The sequence below is a fragment of the Salvelinus alpinus genome, chromosome 5 (genome assembly GCF_045679555.1).
Source record: "Salvelinus alpinus chromosome 5, SLU_Salpinus.1, whole genome shotgun sequence".
Lineage (NCBI taxonomy): Eukaryota > Metazoa > Chordata > Actinopteri > Salmoniformes > Salmonidae > Salvelinus > Salvelinus alpinus.
The window spans coordinates 67415195-67431233 of NC_092090.1; the positions used below are offsets into that span (position 1 = coordinate 67415195).

Below are 16039 nucleotides of genomic sequence, written 5' to 3' on the forward strand. Positions count from 1 at the left end.
AACACTCCACTATACCAGACAGAGATCATTGACAATGTCCCTTGAGATCACTGCACACACACATTCAAACACAGATGGACAGACATGAGAGTACACACACACACCATCACCACACATGTCTAGTAGCAGCCTAGTGGGGAACCTCCTTTAATAAGGCAGGGAGGGTAATTGAGCAGAGTGACTACAGAAGGGCCAGCTCATTAACGTCTCTCCATCCATATCGTCAACACGGACGGGACATGGCTAAAAACTAAATCCCAGGTTCCTTTTCACTACCCAAACTTATTGGTCTTACCTGGTCTCCCCTACCTCTACACCTCGTGATTAGGCAAGGTTTGAATGACTAACACTACGATGCTGTGTGGTAGGATGAAGGAGTGAGAACTACAGCAAGGCTACAGCACATTAAGAGGGCAAACAAGTGAAGTCCGTGGAACTTTTCAGTTTTGGAGGAGATCCAAACTACTAATGCTACAGTAGCTATAAGCGGAGGGGTGAGATAGTGAGACAGGACATGAGGACACTCACCTTGATTAAACCACTCCTCTATAGTTAGCCAAGGAAGCAGCAGCAATGCCAAAAAACACAAGCAGGGAGAAGAGAAGAGTAAATGAAAAAATAGGTTGTGTGGATTAGAGGTGACATAATAAAAACAAGTTCAGTTTAAAGTCAACTTGGGGCTATAAAGTTCAGAGGGAAAAGGGGAAAAGAGAGTGGGAAAGCTGAGAGACAGAGAAAGAGAGAACACAAGGGAGGGAGAAAGAAAGAGACGGCAAGAGAGAGTGGGAGAATAGAAGGTAAGAAACAAGTATTTAGGGCAGAACGGTGACAAGTGGAGAATAAAACCCATTAGCACTCCATAGGTGACTCTCCTGGGACAGAGTTAAGAGGCTGTGGTGTCAGTGTACTCGGCTCATTAGAGAAAGTGTGTGTATGATCACACTGCAGCAGCACACATAAGGAGAGAGGGACAGTCACTGCCACTCAAGGCACTAAGCCAGCCAGCCACACACACACAACAGCACAGGAATATAGGAATCAAAAACAAAAAGACAAATGTAAAAAGCAAACATTTTGCATTGGGTAAAAACGCTGGGCCTGAAGCGTCTGTTCATGATAATGGGTGTAATGGTAAGTGTCAGGATTCGGGGGGGTAATTTAGACAATTTAACTCAGGTAACAAATTGCTGGGAGAGACCGTGTTGTCTAAACGACTCTCTTGAAAGATCTGACTCCCCTTCCCGCACTCACACTGTTTTTGGACGGGCATGTTGAGCATTTTTAATGTAGGCCATCTTTCCTTCAAAGTACACCTCCAGGGCCTGTGAAGACTAAACACACCACATTAACTGCTGTGTACAATAGCAGCAGACTGGCTAATTCGCCTGCGATTGCCATCTATAATATTCAATCTGTAAACACACACACACATTTCTAGACACACGACCCAGTGCTTCTTGGCCTCTAAATCAGTAGCATCCCCCTCCGGACTGTGAGGGGTCAGTGAGATTGGGTCTCACCTCATTGACTAAGTGATTCATTGCTGTCATTATTTGTTGTGGGAGAGGGACCTCTACTTGTTGTTCAGCCATTAGTCAGTGATCGAGAGGTAGTCTACACTAATTACATCTCTGTCTAGAACCAGAGGGTAGCCTTTACTAAATAACTGTCTGCTAGGGGGAAATAGCTCTGGGCTGAAGGGTACGAGGTAAATAGAGCTCTAAAGAGCTGAAATACTGTTAGCATAGGCCTGGATACATACAGTAACCTATTCAAACTGACAGGGCCCATTTTGAGTATAGTATAATGGGTTTCTGTCCTCTTTTTTTCTCTCTGTGTGTTAATCGGTAGTTCCTACAGAACATCAAACACTGGCAGTGCACGGAAGAGGCTAGTTTTGGGACTGGGCCCATGTCTCTCCAGTCTAGTCTCCCTCTGTGTCGTCCCTGCCTTTCACCTTTGGCCTTCTTCCCTCCGAAGCAGCCTGCGTCGTCCTTCTTCTTCCTCTGAGGGCCCACAGAGCCCGGGGCCTGCAGCACTGATGGGTCTGTGAACTTCTCAGCCCCTGGGATCTCCTTGTGAACGTGGTAGGACAGGTTCCTCATGATACACACACAGTTCTCCACAGACTGGAGGAGGCGGGGACAGAGAGTTGTCAGCTCAACCTGCACAGATTGTTCTCAGAATATGATATGAAAGGGACTGTTTACTCGCTTCCAAACTAGATAGAGACCCACTGGAGACAAGCAAAACAGAATACAAATCAGCATTCGTGGTATCAAATGTCTCCAACGACTACACAAAATACTGTTATAATAATATACAGGTAGAATGATGCATATGGGGAGGTGTGTGGAGCTGGCGGCTCACCTTGTTGTCCATGTCTTTCTTCCCCACAGCTGACTGCAGGGCGTGGAGCAGAGCGTCCACCAGCCCCTCGCACTCCCTCAGCCTGCGCCTCGCCTCGGCCCCGTCCGAACTCACGTTCCTGTGGAACACAGACACACGCTGGTCAGAAGCAGAAAAAAAAGACATCCGTAGGCTGTGTTAATAAACAGCATTTAGAATCGCTTTTCATTTCACTTCCAATTTCCTCCATGAGTGGTTGAATATATTTCAGAGACAGAGGGCTCCAATCTCCCGTGCACAGAGATAGCATTGCCCATTGCCCATGCTCTAGAAGCTGCAGAGATTAAGATCAGACACAGCTGACTTCAAGAGATAAAAGTAAACACCTGAATCTGACTACAGTGAAGCAGCAGTGTAACAGCTAAGCAGACAGGGAAATAATCATTCCAAACAGTCGAGCACAGGACATGAAAAGTGGCAACTTCCCGCCAAAGATGGTACCGTAGACAGGCATGCAATCTACCATTCCGCACTCCCTAACAGACCTGTGTAGTAAATAACCGGCTGCAAAGGCCTGCCAAGTGCCTCCGCGCATGTCTTTACAGAGACTTTAGTTGTGGAGCGAGAGAGCAGGAGCTGCTAGGCTCGCTGGGGACTTAAATTAAGAGGGTTTTCTTTCTGGGCCATATAATCCCATTACCAATCCACCCAGCTAGTCCTGGAGGAGGATGCCTGTCACCGCTGCGAAGGGGTTGAGGGGGACAGCCAGAGTGACACACACACACACTTAAATGTGCAGACACTTGCAAACAGAAATGCGCATACACACAGCCGCTCTTTCACACACCTACACACACAGGGGGGAGTCAGTCAGACTCCATTCATCTCAGGTAAAGCCTGGGCTATTATACACTTTGGGCTAATTAAAACTAATCAATGGTACAGAGAGGCAGACACCGCAGACCATACGGGACTCTATTCCCAAGTCATAAAACATCGACGGGACTGTAGTGGAACGGGTCAAGAGCTTCAAGTAAAATGGCGCCGACAGATATGGCAGCTCTGCTTCTAGCTCCTAAGCAACTTTGTGGAATTTCTTACATTATTAGCACAGAAAATGTTTTGTGTTATTACATACAGCCAGACATAACTTTTGTATATCAGAGCGGCGGTAACTCACCAGCATTACGACCAGGAATGCAACTTGCCCAAATTGGATCCTTTGTTTGTACCACCTAGAGCAATTTAACTTATTCCAAAGGCTGTTCCAAAACACCGCCGGCGGAGAAGAGGTATTAGGAGTGGACTTCTAGTCCGACTCAGGAGGCGTGCACACCAGCCACCGCTTCCGAGTATATTAATTGCTAATGTTCAGTCTCTGGATAACAAAGAAGACTAGCTCAGGGCGAGGATCTACTTCCAGAGAGACATCAGGGATTGTAACATACTCTGTTTCACAGTAACATGGCTCTCTAGGGATATACTGTCCCCGTCCATACAGCCAGCTGGGATCTCAGTACATCACGCAGACAGGAATAAAGAACTCTCCGGGAAGAAGAAAGGCGGGGGTGTATGTTTCATGATTAACTACCCATGGTGCGATTGTGATAACATACAGGAACTCAAGTCCTTTTGTTCATCTGACCTAGAATACCTCAATCAAATGCCGACCAATAAAATTATCTTTGGTTATAGTCACAGCCGTGTATAATCCCGCTCAAGCCGATACCACAACGGCTCCCAAAGAACTACACTGGACTTTATGCAAACTGGAATACACATATCCTGAGGCCGCATTTATTGCAGCTGGTGATTTTAACAAAGCAAATGAGGAAAACGCTACTGAAGTTCTACCAACACATTGACTGTAGTACTCGCACTAGTAAAACATTGGACCGCTGCTACTCAACTTTTCAAAATGCCAACAAAGCCCTCCCCTGCCCTCCCTTCGGCAAATCTGATCGACTCCATTTTGCTCCTCCCTCCCTATAGGCAGGAACTCAAACAGGAAGTACTCGTGCTAAGGTCTATTCAACGCTGGTCTGACCAATCAGAATCCATGCTTCAGGATTGTTTTGATCACGCGGACTGGGACTGAGAATAACATTGACGAATACGGTTCATCAGGAAGTGTATAGGAGATTTTGTACCCACTTTGACTATTAAAACCTACCCAAACGAGAAACCGTGGATAGATGGCAGCTTCGTGCAAAACTGAAAGAGCGAACCACTGCATTTAACCATGGCAAGGTGACGGGGAATATGGTTGAATACAAACAGTGTAGTTATTCCCTCCTTAAGGCAATCAAACAGGCAAAACGTTTGTACAGTACATAGACAAAGTGGAGTCGCAATCCAATGGGTCAGACACTATATGTATGTGGCAGGGTCTACAGACAATCATGGATTACAAAGGGAAAACCAGCCACGTCGCGGACACCGACGTTTTGCATCCGGACAAGCTGAACACCATCTTTACCCACTTTCAGGATAACACAGTGCCAGCGACGCGGCTCGCTACCAAGGACTGTGGGCACTCCTTCTCCGTGGCCGACGTGAGTAAGACATTTTAAGCATGTTAACCTATCTGAACAAGAAGAATACCTATGTAAGAATGCTGTTTATTGACTACAGCTCAGCATTCCACAAAATAGCACCCTCCAAGCTCATCATTAAGCTCGGGGCACTCGGTCTGAACCCCGCCCTGTGCAAATAGGTCTTCCGACTTCCTGACGGGCCGCCCCCAGGTGGTGAAGGTAGGAAACAACACCTCCACTTCGCTGATCCTCAACACAGGGGCCCCACAAGGGTGCCTGCTTAGCCCCCTCCTGTACTCCCTGTTCACCCATGACTGCGTGGCCACGCACGCCTCCAACTCAAATCATCAAGTTTGCAGTAGTAGGCCTGATTACCAACAATGACAAGAGTCTACAGGGTGGAGGTGAGGGCCCTGGGAGAGTGGATCCAGGAAAATAACCTCTCACTCAACAAAACAAAGGAGCTTTATAAGAATAGAAGCCAGCGGAGAGCAGGAGCCTATTGCGCAATAGACAGGCTGTATGTTAGAAGCTTAAATAAACCTTGTCATTCATTAGCTAAATCTAAGGCTAACACTGCCTTGAATTTATGACCTGAAAAAGGGTAGGCTAGGACAACTACACTTACTATACAAAATATTAGAAACACCTGCTCTTTCCATGACGACTGACCAGGTTAAAGCTATGATCCCTTATTGCTATCACTTGTTAAATCCACTTCAAATCAGTGTAGAAGGGGAGTAGACCGGTTAAAGAATGAGTTTTAATCCTTGAGACAATCGCACCATGGATCATATATGTGTGCCATTCAGAGGGTGAACGGGCAAGACAAAAGATTTAAGTGCCTTTGAACAGGGTATGGTAGTAGGTGCCAGGCGCACCGGTTTGAGTGTCAAGAATTGCAATGCTGCTGGGTTTTCCAGGCTCAACAGTGTGTATCAAGAATGTTCCACCACCCAAGAGACATTCAGCCAACTTAACACAACTGTGGAAAGCATAAGGGTCTACATGGGCCAGCATCGCTCTAGAATGCTTTTGACACCTTGTAGAGTCCATGCCCCGACAAATTGAGGCTGTTCTGAGGGCAAAAGGGGGAGCAACTCAATATTAGGAAGGTGTTCCGAATGTTTTGTACACTCCGTGTACATATACTGTATTTCAATCTTGAACAGGATTAGGCTTATCTATTTCGAAATTGACGGAGAGAAAGACGGCATGCACACTGATTTAAATCAATGATATTCGAGTGATAAGCTGTTTTAAAACTTTGCATCTGGAATTTTAACAAAATAACTTGAAGATAAAAAAAATAAGGTGACCCCCGAAAACCAGTTGTAGATGTGTAAGTTAGACACACAGTCAGTCCTTATATTACTGTACCCTGGGCTATGCTGCAGAAAATGTAGTCCTTCCTACCTTTCACAAGAAAAAAAGTTAGTATGATGAGATGATACATGCATTGTGAACTGCGCTCCATAATGCGATGCGCTGTCCGTTGTCACCCTGAGAGTTGATGATTGATCATGCAGATAGCAGAGAGTTTAGGCCGTGGCCCGTAGAGAAGACAGATTTAGAAATGGCATCAAATGTAACAGTTCCATTTTACGTCATGCTGTTCATAGAAATAATCTCACAGTTACTTTCCCGGGAAAACGGTGAGAGTTTGGGCGGGAAATCCCAGTAACCCGGTTCTGCCTATTCAACCTTGGTCTGACCAATCGGAATTTATACATTAACTTCTTATGGCTACAGAGCAGTATTTGAGTAGCTTGGATGAAAGGTGCCCAGAGGTGCCCATAGTAAACTGCCTGTTCCTCAGTCCCAGTTGCTAATATATGCATATTAGTATTGGATAGAAAACACTCTGAAGTTTCTAAAACTGTTTGAATGATGTCTGTGAGTATAACAGAACTCATATGGCAGGCAAAAAACAGAGAAAAAATCCAAACAGGAAGTGGGAATTCTGAGGTTGGTTGATTTTCAACCAAGACCCTATTGAATACACAGTGGGATATGGATGAGTTTGCACTTCCTACGGCTTCCACTAGATGTCAACAGTCTGTAGAACCTTGTCTGATGCCTCTACTGTGAAGTGGGGCCGAAGGAGACAGGAATTAGTCAGGTCTGCCATGAGGTGACCATGCGAGTTCACATGAGGGAGCTCTGTTCCATCGCACATCTGAAGTCAATGTAATTCTCCGGTTGGAACGTTACTGAAGATTTATGTTAAAAACATTCTAAAGATTGATTCAATACATCGTTTGACATGTTTCTACTGACTGTTACGGAACTTTTTGAAATTTCGTCTGCTTTTAGTGAATGCGCTTCCTGACTTTGGATTTGTTTACCAAACACGCTAACAAAAATAGCTATTTGGACATAAATGATGGACATTACCGAACAAAACAAACATTTCTTGTGGAAGTGGGAGTCCTGGGAGTGCATTCCGACGAAGATCAGCAAAGGTAAGTGAAGATTTATAATGCTTTTTATGAGTTTTGTTGACTGCACAATTTGGTAACTGTATGGCTTCCTTTTGTGGCTGAACGCTGTTCTCAGATTATTGAATATTGTGCTTTTGCCGTAAAGCTTTTTGAAATCTGACACAGCGGTTGCATTAAGAACAAGTGTATCTTTAATTCTATGTAAAACATGTATCTTTCATCAAAGTGTATGATGAGTATTTATGTTATTTGACGTGGCTCTGCAATTTCTCCGGGTATTTTGGAGGCATTTCTGAACATGGCGCCAATGTAAACTGAGGTTTTTGGATACAAATATGAACTTTATGGAACAAAACATATATGTATTGTGTAACATGAAGTCCTATGAGTGTCATCTGATGAAGATCATCAAAGGTTAGTGATTCATTTTATCTCTATTTCTGCTTTTTGTGACTCCTGTCTTTGGCTGGAAAAATGACTGTGTTTGTCTGTGAATTTGCGGTGATCTAACAATCGTTTGTGGTGCTTTCGCTGTAAAGCCTATTTGAAATTGGACACTTTGGTGGGATTAACAACAAGATTACCTTTAAAATGGTATAAGATACATGTTTGAGGAATTTTAATTATGAGATTTCTGTTGTTTGAATTTGGCGCCCTGCACTTTCACTGGCTGTTGTCATGTCATCCCGCTAACGGGATTGCAGCCATAAGAAGTTTTAAGATTGTTTTGATCACGCGGACTGGGAAATGTTCCCGGGTCACCTCTGAGAAATATACACAGACTCGGTGACAGGGTTCGTCAGGAAGTGCATAGAGGATGCTGTTCCCACTGTGACAATTACAAGTTATCCGAACCAAAAACCGTGGATAGATTGCACCATTCGCCACCACAGGGCTCTCCAGAGGGTGGTGCGGTCAGCCCAACATATCATCGGGGGCACACTGTCTGCCATCCACGACATCTACATCACCCGGTGTCACAGGAAGTCCAAGAAGCTTGTCAAGGACTTCAGCCACCCGAGCCACGGCCTGTTCGCCCCGCTACCATCTAGAGGAGACGACAGTACTGGGACATCAAAGCTGGGACCGAGAGACTGATAAACAGCTTGCATCTCCAGGACATCAGACTGTTACAAAGTCACCCTTAGCCGGTATCGTACCCTGCCCTGAACCTTAGGCTGCTTTGCCCTATGTACATAGAGTCATTGAACACTGGTCACTTTAATAATTGTTACATACAGTTTTACTCATTTTATATGTATATACTGTATTCTAGTCATGACTCATCCTATATAACTACTGCTGTACACACGTTTTCTAGTCATATACTTTCCATACACACAGTTTTGTATTGCTAGGTTGACTCGGTACCGTAGCTCCTTGTACAAGCTAAATGTCTTACTTTTTAACTCTGCATTGTTGGTAAAATTCTCGTAAGTAAGCATTTCACGGTAAAGTCTATACCCGTTGTATTTGGTGCATGTGACAAATAAAATTCTAAATAAATTAATAGAATTAAAACCTCACATCCCTCTTTTGCTACAGAGGAATCACTTCAACCCATAAAGGCCACCAAGGAGCATCCAACAGGGATTGATTTGACAGGCAGGTGTGTGTGTGTGTGTGTGCTTGGGTAGACATACAAAGCGGGAAGGGTGTTTTTTTATTGGCAGGTGTATTGGCAGGTGTTTGATTTTCCCTTTTTCTAGGAAAGTACATCTATTGTGGGTGTCAATCTGTGTGTTTCAATGTCAATCTGCGGATGTGACGGAGGGCGTGTGTGTCTGTGTCTATTGTGTGGATGTATATCAACTAGCTAGGCTGAGAGGTCAGTCATTGTGACATGTGGCCATAAAAGGACAATAGGCTGTCCTCTGGGAGAGGGTTAGAATGAGACCGCCTCACTGATGAAGACCCCACCATGTCCGTTGTCACAAGGTCAATGCTAGGCCTGGTAGAAAGGACACAGCTTAAAGGACTTTCTCTCACACACACACACAACCTTATTTGACAGTGTAGGAGTATGGACACGCTCATCCTTTGAGGGCTCACGAGTGGCACAGCGATCTAAGGCACTGCATATCAGTGCTAGAGGCGTCACTACAGAACCTGGTTCGATTCCAGGCTGTATCACAACCGGCCGGGATTGGGAGTCCCATAGGGCGGCGCACAATTGGCCCAGCGTTGTCCGGGTTTGGCCGGGGTAGGCCGTCATTGTAAATAAGAATTTGTTCTTAACTGACTTGCCTAGTTAAATAAAGGTTAAATAAAATAAATTAATAAAAATCCTTTCAGAAGGAAACAATGCCAAAAAGCGATTATAGTGACTGATACAGAAAACGTGCTGCTCTGTCAAGGCATGAGTAAACTCAATCTCCCATACATCAGCAGATCTCAAATCTGCTTCTGGCCAGCAAACAGAGTGTGTTGTTGGTTTACGTCGCCATGGAGACACACTCAGCAGCAGGTAACTAGAGAGAGGGGGAGAGAGAGAGATAGAGAGATGTAATACGTGGCTAGTACAAGGTGCCCTGTATGACCCTGTGGGATGGGTGAGACACACAGTGAACTCACACACGCACACAGAGACGCACACATACACACAGACATACCCATGGGGAGGAGCAATCAGCTGCCAACTTCACCAGAGGGCATCCACATCCAGCTATATCGGACCTCTAACTCAGCAGCAGTCACCTCTACTACTATACAATACCCCTCCCCCTGTCAGAACCACTGACATAGGCTCTGTCGCAAATGGCACCCTATTCCTATATAGTGCACTACCTTTTGACCAGAGTCCTTTGGGTCCTTTGGGGAACAGGGTACCATTAGAGATGGAGCCACGGTAATGTGCTTCTGGCCAGATGAGGCAAACTTGATTACATTGATTAAAGTGAAATGGGGCAGGAGGAGGCAGCAGCTTCTCTAGGGAGGGAGTGGTGTAATCTAAGGACAGCCAGCCGGATCAAACCCTCAGCCTCCGTCTACTTCCTTACCCAGGTCACCAAGCAAAATAAAAATACATCCTGATATCAAGAGAGTGTGTGCGCGTGTGAGAGAGCGAGAGAAGGGAGAGAAAGAGATGGCGAGAGAGAGTACCAAACAAGCCAAACACAAGAACGTTCATCTGGAATGTGTTACATTAGACCAAAACAGCAGGGGGTTGGTGGGGTGTTGGAGGGTGGTGGGATTGGTTGGATCCTGATCAACAGACCGCAGTGACTGCTGAGCTGCAGTGGATTAGGGACTGTGGGTCGGACTGGCTGGGGCTGGGCGGGATGCAGGCAGCATATAGCTGGGACAGAGGACAACGCACGCATATCTGTTGTGTTTCTGCAGGGTGACGTACTGCCATAACACAAGGTCCAAGTCACGTCAGGAGAAAGAACTACTATCTAGTCTCCAACATTGTCTGACATTAACCTCACACGCTTCAAAGACAAAGTCAAACTGGCAAAATGGACACTAGTAGAGAGTCACAGCCAATATGCAAACGGCCAATACAAAGACATTGAAGCTACTACATCTTTATTAGAACCACTATCTCCTGGTGGACCTTTGGCTTAACTCAGACATCCAGACTTCCTATAGACTTATCTCCAGTGTGTGTGTGTGTGTGTGTGTGTGTGTCGGGGGGTGGGGGGGAGACACACAGCAGTAGACAGAAGTCATTATCTGTGGCTATACTACACCCCCCCAGGCTCAGCCTCTGGCTTCCTCTTTGAACACTTTCCCTACAAGGTCGACCAAGGTCAGTCAGTATAGAGAGGGGCAGAAGTCTTGAGTGACAGTTGCTAGAGACTGGACTAGCCAACTACTTTCTCCAGATGAACTCACAGTTGGATCATGAGAGAAAGCTCAAGCCATACCCTATGGGGGCAATAATCCACAGCTGCAACACATTGAGGAGAATGTTGCCATCTACTAGAAGATGCTGTGAATCAAGTGAGCGAGGAAAACAAGGCTTCCTCACCAACCTGTCACCTGATTGGTATAAATCTACACACTAATTTAATCTAGTCCCATTCGACCCAACCCCCCCCCCTCCATCCCCTCACAACCTTTAGGATCAGGGAGAAGGGGATGCGTATTTAAAAGGGCTAATGTCGTTACGGGAGTTGTAACTGTTGCGGTAAGCCCTTGTGGCCACGGAAGTACTAATCAAGCATCAGGTTGCTCGGATGACCTCTAAGGTCTCTGGTTCTGCCTGTACAGGGGTCTGTTAATAGCACTGCTAATAGTCACAGCAGCAGAGACCATCGATCGCTATCCTTTCAATATCAGATACGCTGGTTGAAAAGGTCTTTCAGCTCCCTCTCTCATTCAGAGAATAGCCTCTGTGGTTGAAGTGCTGGAGAGCGAGTGGTGGCCTGGCAGGTCCATATGCATTGTACCATGGGCCCTGCTGCTGGGTCATATTAACCATCTTTTGATCTGCTTCACTTTTTCCTATGGCAGGAAGTAGCTTTAAGAGGAGCGTGGGTAGCAGGCCTCACGCAAGCTATTACCTCAGACAACCAGAGGTGTTCTTGAAGACGGTGGTCCACTCTGCGTCACGGGGCTTGGAATCCTCGTTGGGCTCGTGCTCCCAGCCTGAGTGGGGGATGATGACCTCGTTGGTCATAGTCTGAAGCCCGTGGTTTATAATCACCATCTTCAGAGGCTCATAGGAAGACAGGTTCCACAGGGTCCCTAGGGCGAGGGAGGGAGGGGGATCGGGAGAGGAGCAGAGGGAGAGAAATAGATGGAGAAAGGAAAAACTGTCATTCGCCGATTCCTTTCACGTCTGAGGGAACCGTCGTTCAAGCAAAATGAAACCATTTACCAGTAACATGTAAAACACACAGCGAGAGCAAAGTCTTAGTTTCTCTCACAGTGAGGAGAGAGATAGCTGTGTCTCACACTGAGCATAATTCAATCACTGAGCCTGTGAATCCTGTAATCTCAGAGAGAGGGAGGAATGGGAGGCGAGGGACACACACACACACACACACACACACACACACACACACACACACACACACACACACACACACACACACACACACACACACACACACACACACACACACACACACACACACACACACACACACACACACACACAGGGTGAGAACAGGTTTAGAGCCGGCATGGAGCCTGGCAACAGCTGCAATAGAGATAGAATCACGAGGGATTTCACATAAATGGATGTACCAGGGCAAGACCTCCGGTTTACGGAAAACTAAATACTACAGAATCGACTTCAAAGTCCACATACAGTGCCCTACACACGCAGAGTCCCGTCTTTGTTTTTATGAACTGTAGCTCCCCTCTACCCCACCCCCAGACAAGGCCCAGTGAGGGAGGAATGGTAACAAGATAAAGTGTTTAATCTTATTTCAGAAAGTATTGATTTCTTAGGTAGAAGAATAACAGCCAGGAGCTAAAGAGTTTAGCTAAATCTTATACACAGACTTATACACGGTTTCTGCCTGGTCAATATTTTCGCCGTCATATCATGCTGACTGCACACTATAAAAACCTTTGATGGCCCAAATCTAAAAATACCTTCAGTCTCGCTCGTGTGGTTAATTTAGGATTTGAGAAAACCATTACCTCCCTCCGACAACAATAAGTACATCTGTACTTACAGCTGAACATGGCCTCCACTCTGCAAGGCCATTAGTCAGTGAAGGCCTTAGCACTCTGGTAACATGGACCATAGCTTACCAGAGAGGCAGAACTGAGCTCTCTATGTGGCGTTAAGAGAACAGCCATGTCGTATTGCTAGAAGTTCGTTTGACTCGTTTCATTGGCGTGTTATTGTGGCATTCGGGCATGAACAACAGGAGATGTGGTGGCAGCCGTGGCAAAAGGAGAGGAGACGGATGGCGACCGACTGGTACTCTGAGAAGGAGCTGCTGCCCTGGGGGACTGCGCTGCTGCCCAGGGGGACTGCGCTGCTGCCCTGGGGGACTGCGCTGCTGCCCTGGGGGACTGCGCTGCTGCCCTGGGGGACTGCGCTGCTGCCCTGGGGGACTGCGCTGCTGCCCAGGGGGACTGCGCTGCTGCCCAGGGGGACTGCGCTGCTGCCCAGGGGGACTGCGCTGCTGCCCAGGGGGACTGCGCTGCTGCCCAGGGGGACTGCGCTGCTGCCCTGGGGGACTGCGCTGCTGCCCTGGGGGACTGCGCTGCTGCCCTGGGGGACTGCGCTGCTGCCCTGGGGGACTGCTGAGTTGACCATCTCCAACACTGGACCATTAGCGTCACTCCATTGGCTCCGACAACCAGCAGTAAACAGGCGGTGAACAAGAAGTCAACAAGCAGCCAACGGTAGTCTACAGACATCACTGGTATAGTCAACATTAGCAGAAACAGCGAAATCAATTGCTAGAATATGGACAATTGGTGACAAATGAGTTGACATTAAGTAATGCTCAACAAGCAGCCAGCAGCAGCCACCCATAGCCAACATACACTGAGTGTACATAACATTAACATGCTCTTTCCATGACAGACTGACCTGGTGAAAGTTATGATCCCTTATTGATGTCACTTGTTAAATCCACTGCAAATCAGTGTAGATGAAGGGGAGGAGACAGGTTAAAGAAGGATTTTTAAGCCTTGAGACAATTGAGACATGGATTGTGTATGTGTGGCATTCAGAGGGTGATTGGGCAAGACGAACGATTTAAGTGCCTTCGAACGGGGTATGGTAGTTTTGTGTCAAGAACTGCAACACCGCCGGGTTTTCCAAACTCAACAGTTCCCCATGTGTATCAAGAATCCAGCCAACTCGACACAACTGTGGAAAGCATTGGAGTCAACATGGGCCAGCATCCCTGTGGAACGCTTGACACCTTGTAGAGTCCATGCCCCGATGAATTGACGCTGTTCTGAGGCAGGAAAAAAATATTAGGACAGTCTTCTTAATGTTTTGTACACTAACGGTACAATCCACCATCTTTGATAGTCCAGACAGGGATTACAATGCAATCTACTGCTACTGTATAGTGTGGACAATTTGTGACCAATCAGCAAGCAGGAGACCTCAACTACTGTAATATAGTAAGACAATGGCTGCCAATATTTAGAGATGGGGCTGGAGAAATGTAACCACTCAAATTTATAGATCTACAGATGCAAGGACTCCATGATATCAACGTTTTTCAAATTTGTTTTAGTTAGACGTCTCAGGCTCTGCATCCTACCTGGCATGTTGCTCCTTACCAGGTGGCGTGGAGATGATCGGTGTCTGCACCACGTGCTCTCACTCTTTTTTTTCTTTAACTCGGCTCTGTCATATCCTCACATGGTCTCTCCAATCATTGCTATGCAGATGACACTCCACTGATCTTTTCCTTCCACCTTCTGACATCCAGGTGGCGACACACATCTCTGCGTGCCTGGCAGACATCTCAGCTTGGATGTCCGCCCACAGAAGCTAGACAAAACGGAGCTCCTCTTCCTCTGGGGAAGGCCTGCCCGCTCCAAGACCTCGCCATCACAGTTGACAACTCTGCGGCGTCGCCCTCCCAGAGTTCAAAGAAACTTGGCATGACTACGGACAACACCCTGTCGTTCTCTGCAAACATCAAAGCAGTGGCTCGCTCCTGCAGGTTCATGCTCTACAACATCTGTAGAGTACGACGTTTCCTCTCACACAGAAAGTGGAGCAGGTCCTAATCCAGGCACATGTCATCTGCCGTCTAGACGACAGCAATTCTGTTGGGTAGGCTCCCCGCTTGTGCCATCAAACCCCAGAATGAAGCAGCCCGCCCGGCGTTGAACCTTCCTAAATTCTCCCACGTCACTCCGCTCCTCCGCACACGCCGCTGGATTCCAATCGAAGCTCGCATCGTCATCAAGACCCTGGTGCTTGCCGACGGAGGAGCAAGGGAAACTGCCCCTCCTTACCTTCAGGCTATGCCCAAACCCTACATCCCAACCCGAGCACTCCGTTCCGCCCACCTCTGGTCTCTTGGACCTCCCACCCCTACCGGAGGGAAGCTCCCGCTCAGCCCAATCAAAGCTAATGTCTGTCCTGGCACCCCAATTGTGCAACAAGCTTCCCCTGAAGGCAGGTCAGCGGAGGCTTCAATCTTCCCAAAACATCTGAAACCTCTTTGAAGAGGATGTTACATAAGTCTTGGGGCACCGACTCCCGCTCTTTCACATCACTTCATGTGGGCCTGTACCTCCAACACAGTGCCAATTCTAAAGTATTCAGTTTCTTCACTCTTTCCCTGTTTCCCCTTAAGAACCTGAAGCCTCCCTGGCCTGGCCTCCCTCAACCTCTGTAATCAAATCCCAAGGTAATGGATGGTAATGAAAGCCAAGCCGAGGCAGGCCAGGGAAAATGGGAGGTGGACCAGTACTTTCCTCCCTCCCAGGGCCCTGGGCGGCTAATTCAATTTCCTGGGTGCTGGCTACTGCCGACATGCTGCTCTAACAGGCCCATTCACTTAGAGCTGCCCATTACACCTCTCCCTCCCTCCTGCCATTCAATAGCGAGCGAGCGAGCGAAAGTGAGAGAGAGGGGTGATTTCGGACTAACATACATATTAGCCATGCAGCGGGGCTGGGCTGTAGCTCTCCTACTGCTGTCACATGCGTCACAGGCTAATTGCTGAGTAGAGAGGACAGAGTCCAGGAGAGTGGAGACGGCAGCCACGGCAGCTGGGAGGGGAGTTATGGAACTGTGTGTGTGTGTGTGTGTGTGTG

General features: G+C 47.2%; 1 protein-coding gene across 7 annotated transcripts in view; it reads right to left on the minus strand.

The window, feature by feature from the left end:
• LOC139576570 (splicing regulator ARVCF-like) overlaps window positions 1–16039 on the minus strand; it is a 233329-nt gene that overhangs the window by 36088 nt on the left and 181202 nt on the right. For 6 of the 7 annotated variants that reach the window (XM_071402800.1, XM_071402806.1, XM_071402801.1 and 3 more), the window contains 4 exons: window positions 11842–12025; window positions 2371–2488; window positions 1958–2129; window positions 529–546 (listed from right to left, as the gene is read on the minus strand). In XM_071402800.1, the coding sequence (XP_071258901.1) occupies window positions 529–546; window positions 1958–2129; window positions 2371–2488; window positions 11842–12025 (492 nt within the window). The remainder of the gene's footprint in view (window positions 1–528; window positions 547–1957; window positions 2130–2370; window positions 2489–11841; window positions 12026–16039) is intronic. The other variant, XM_071402804.1, reaches the window with a different exon arrangement.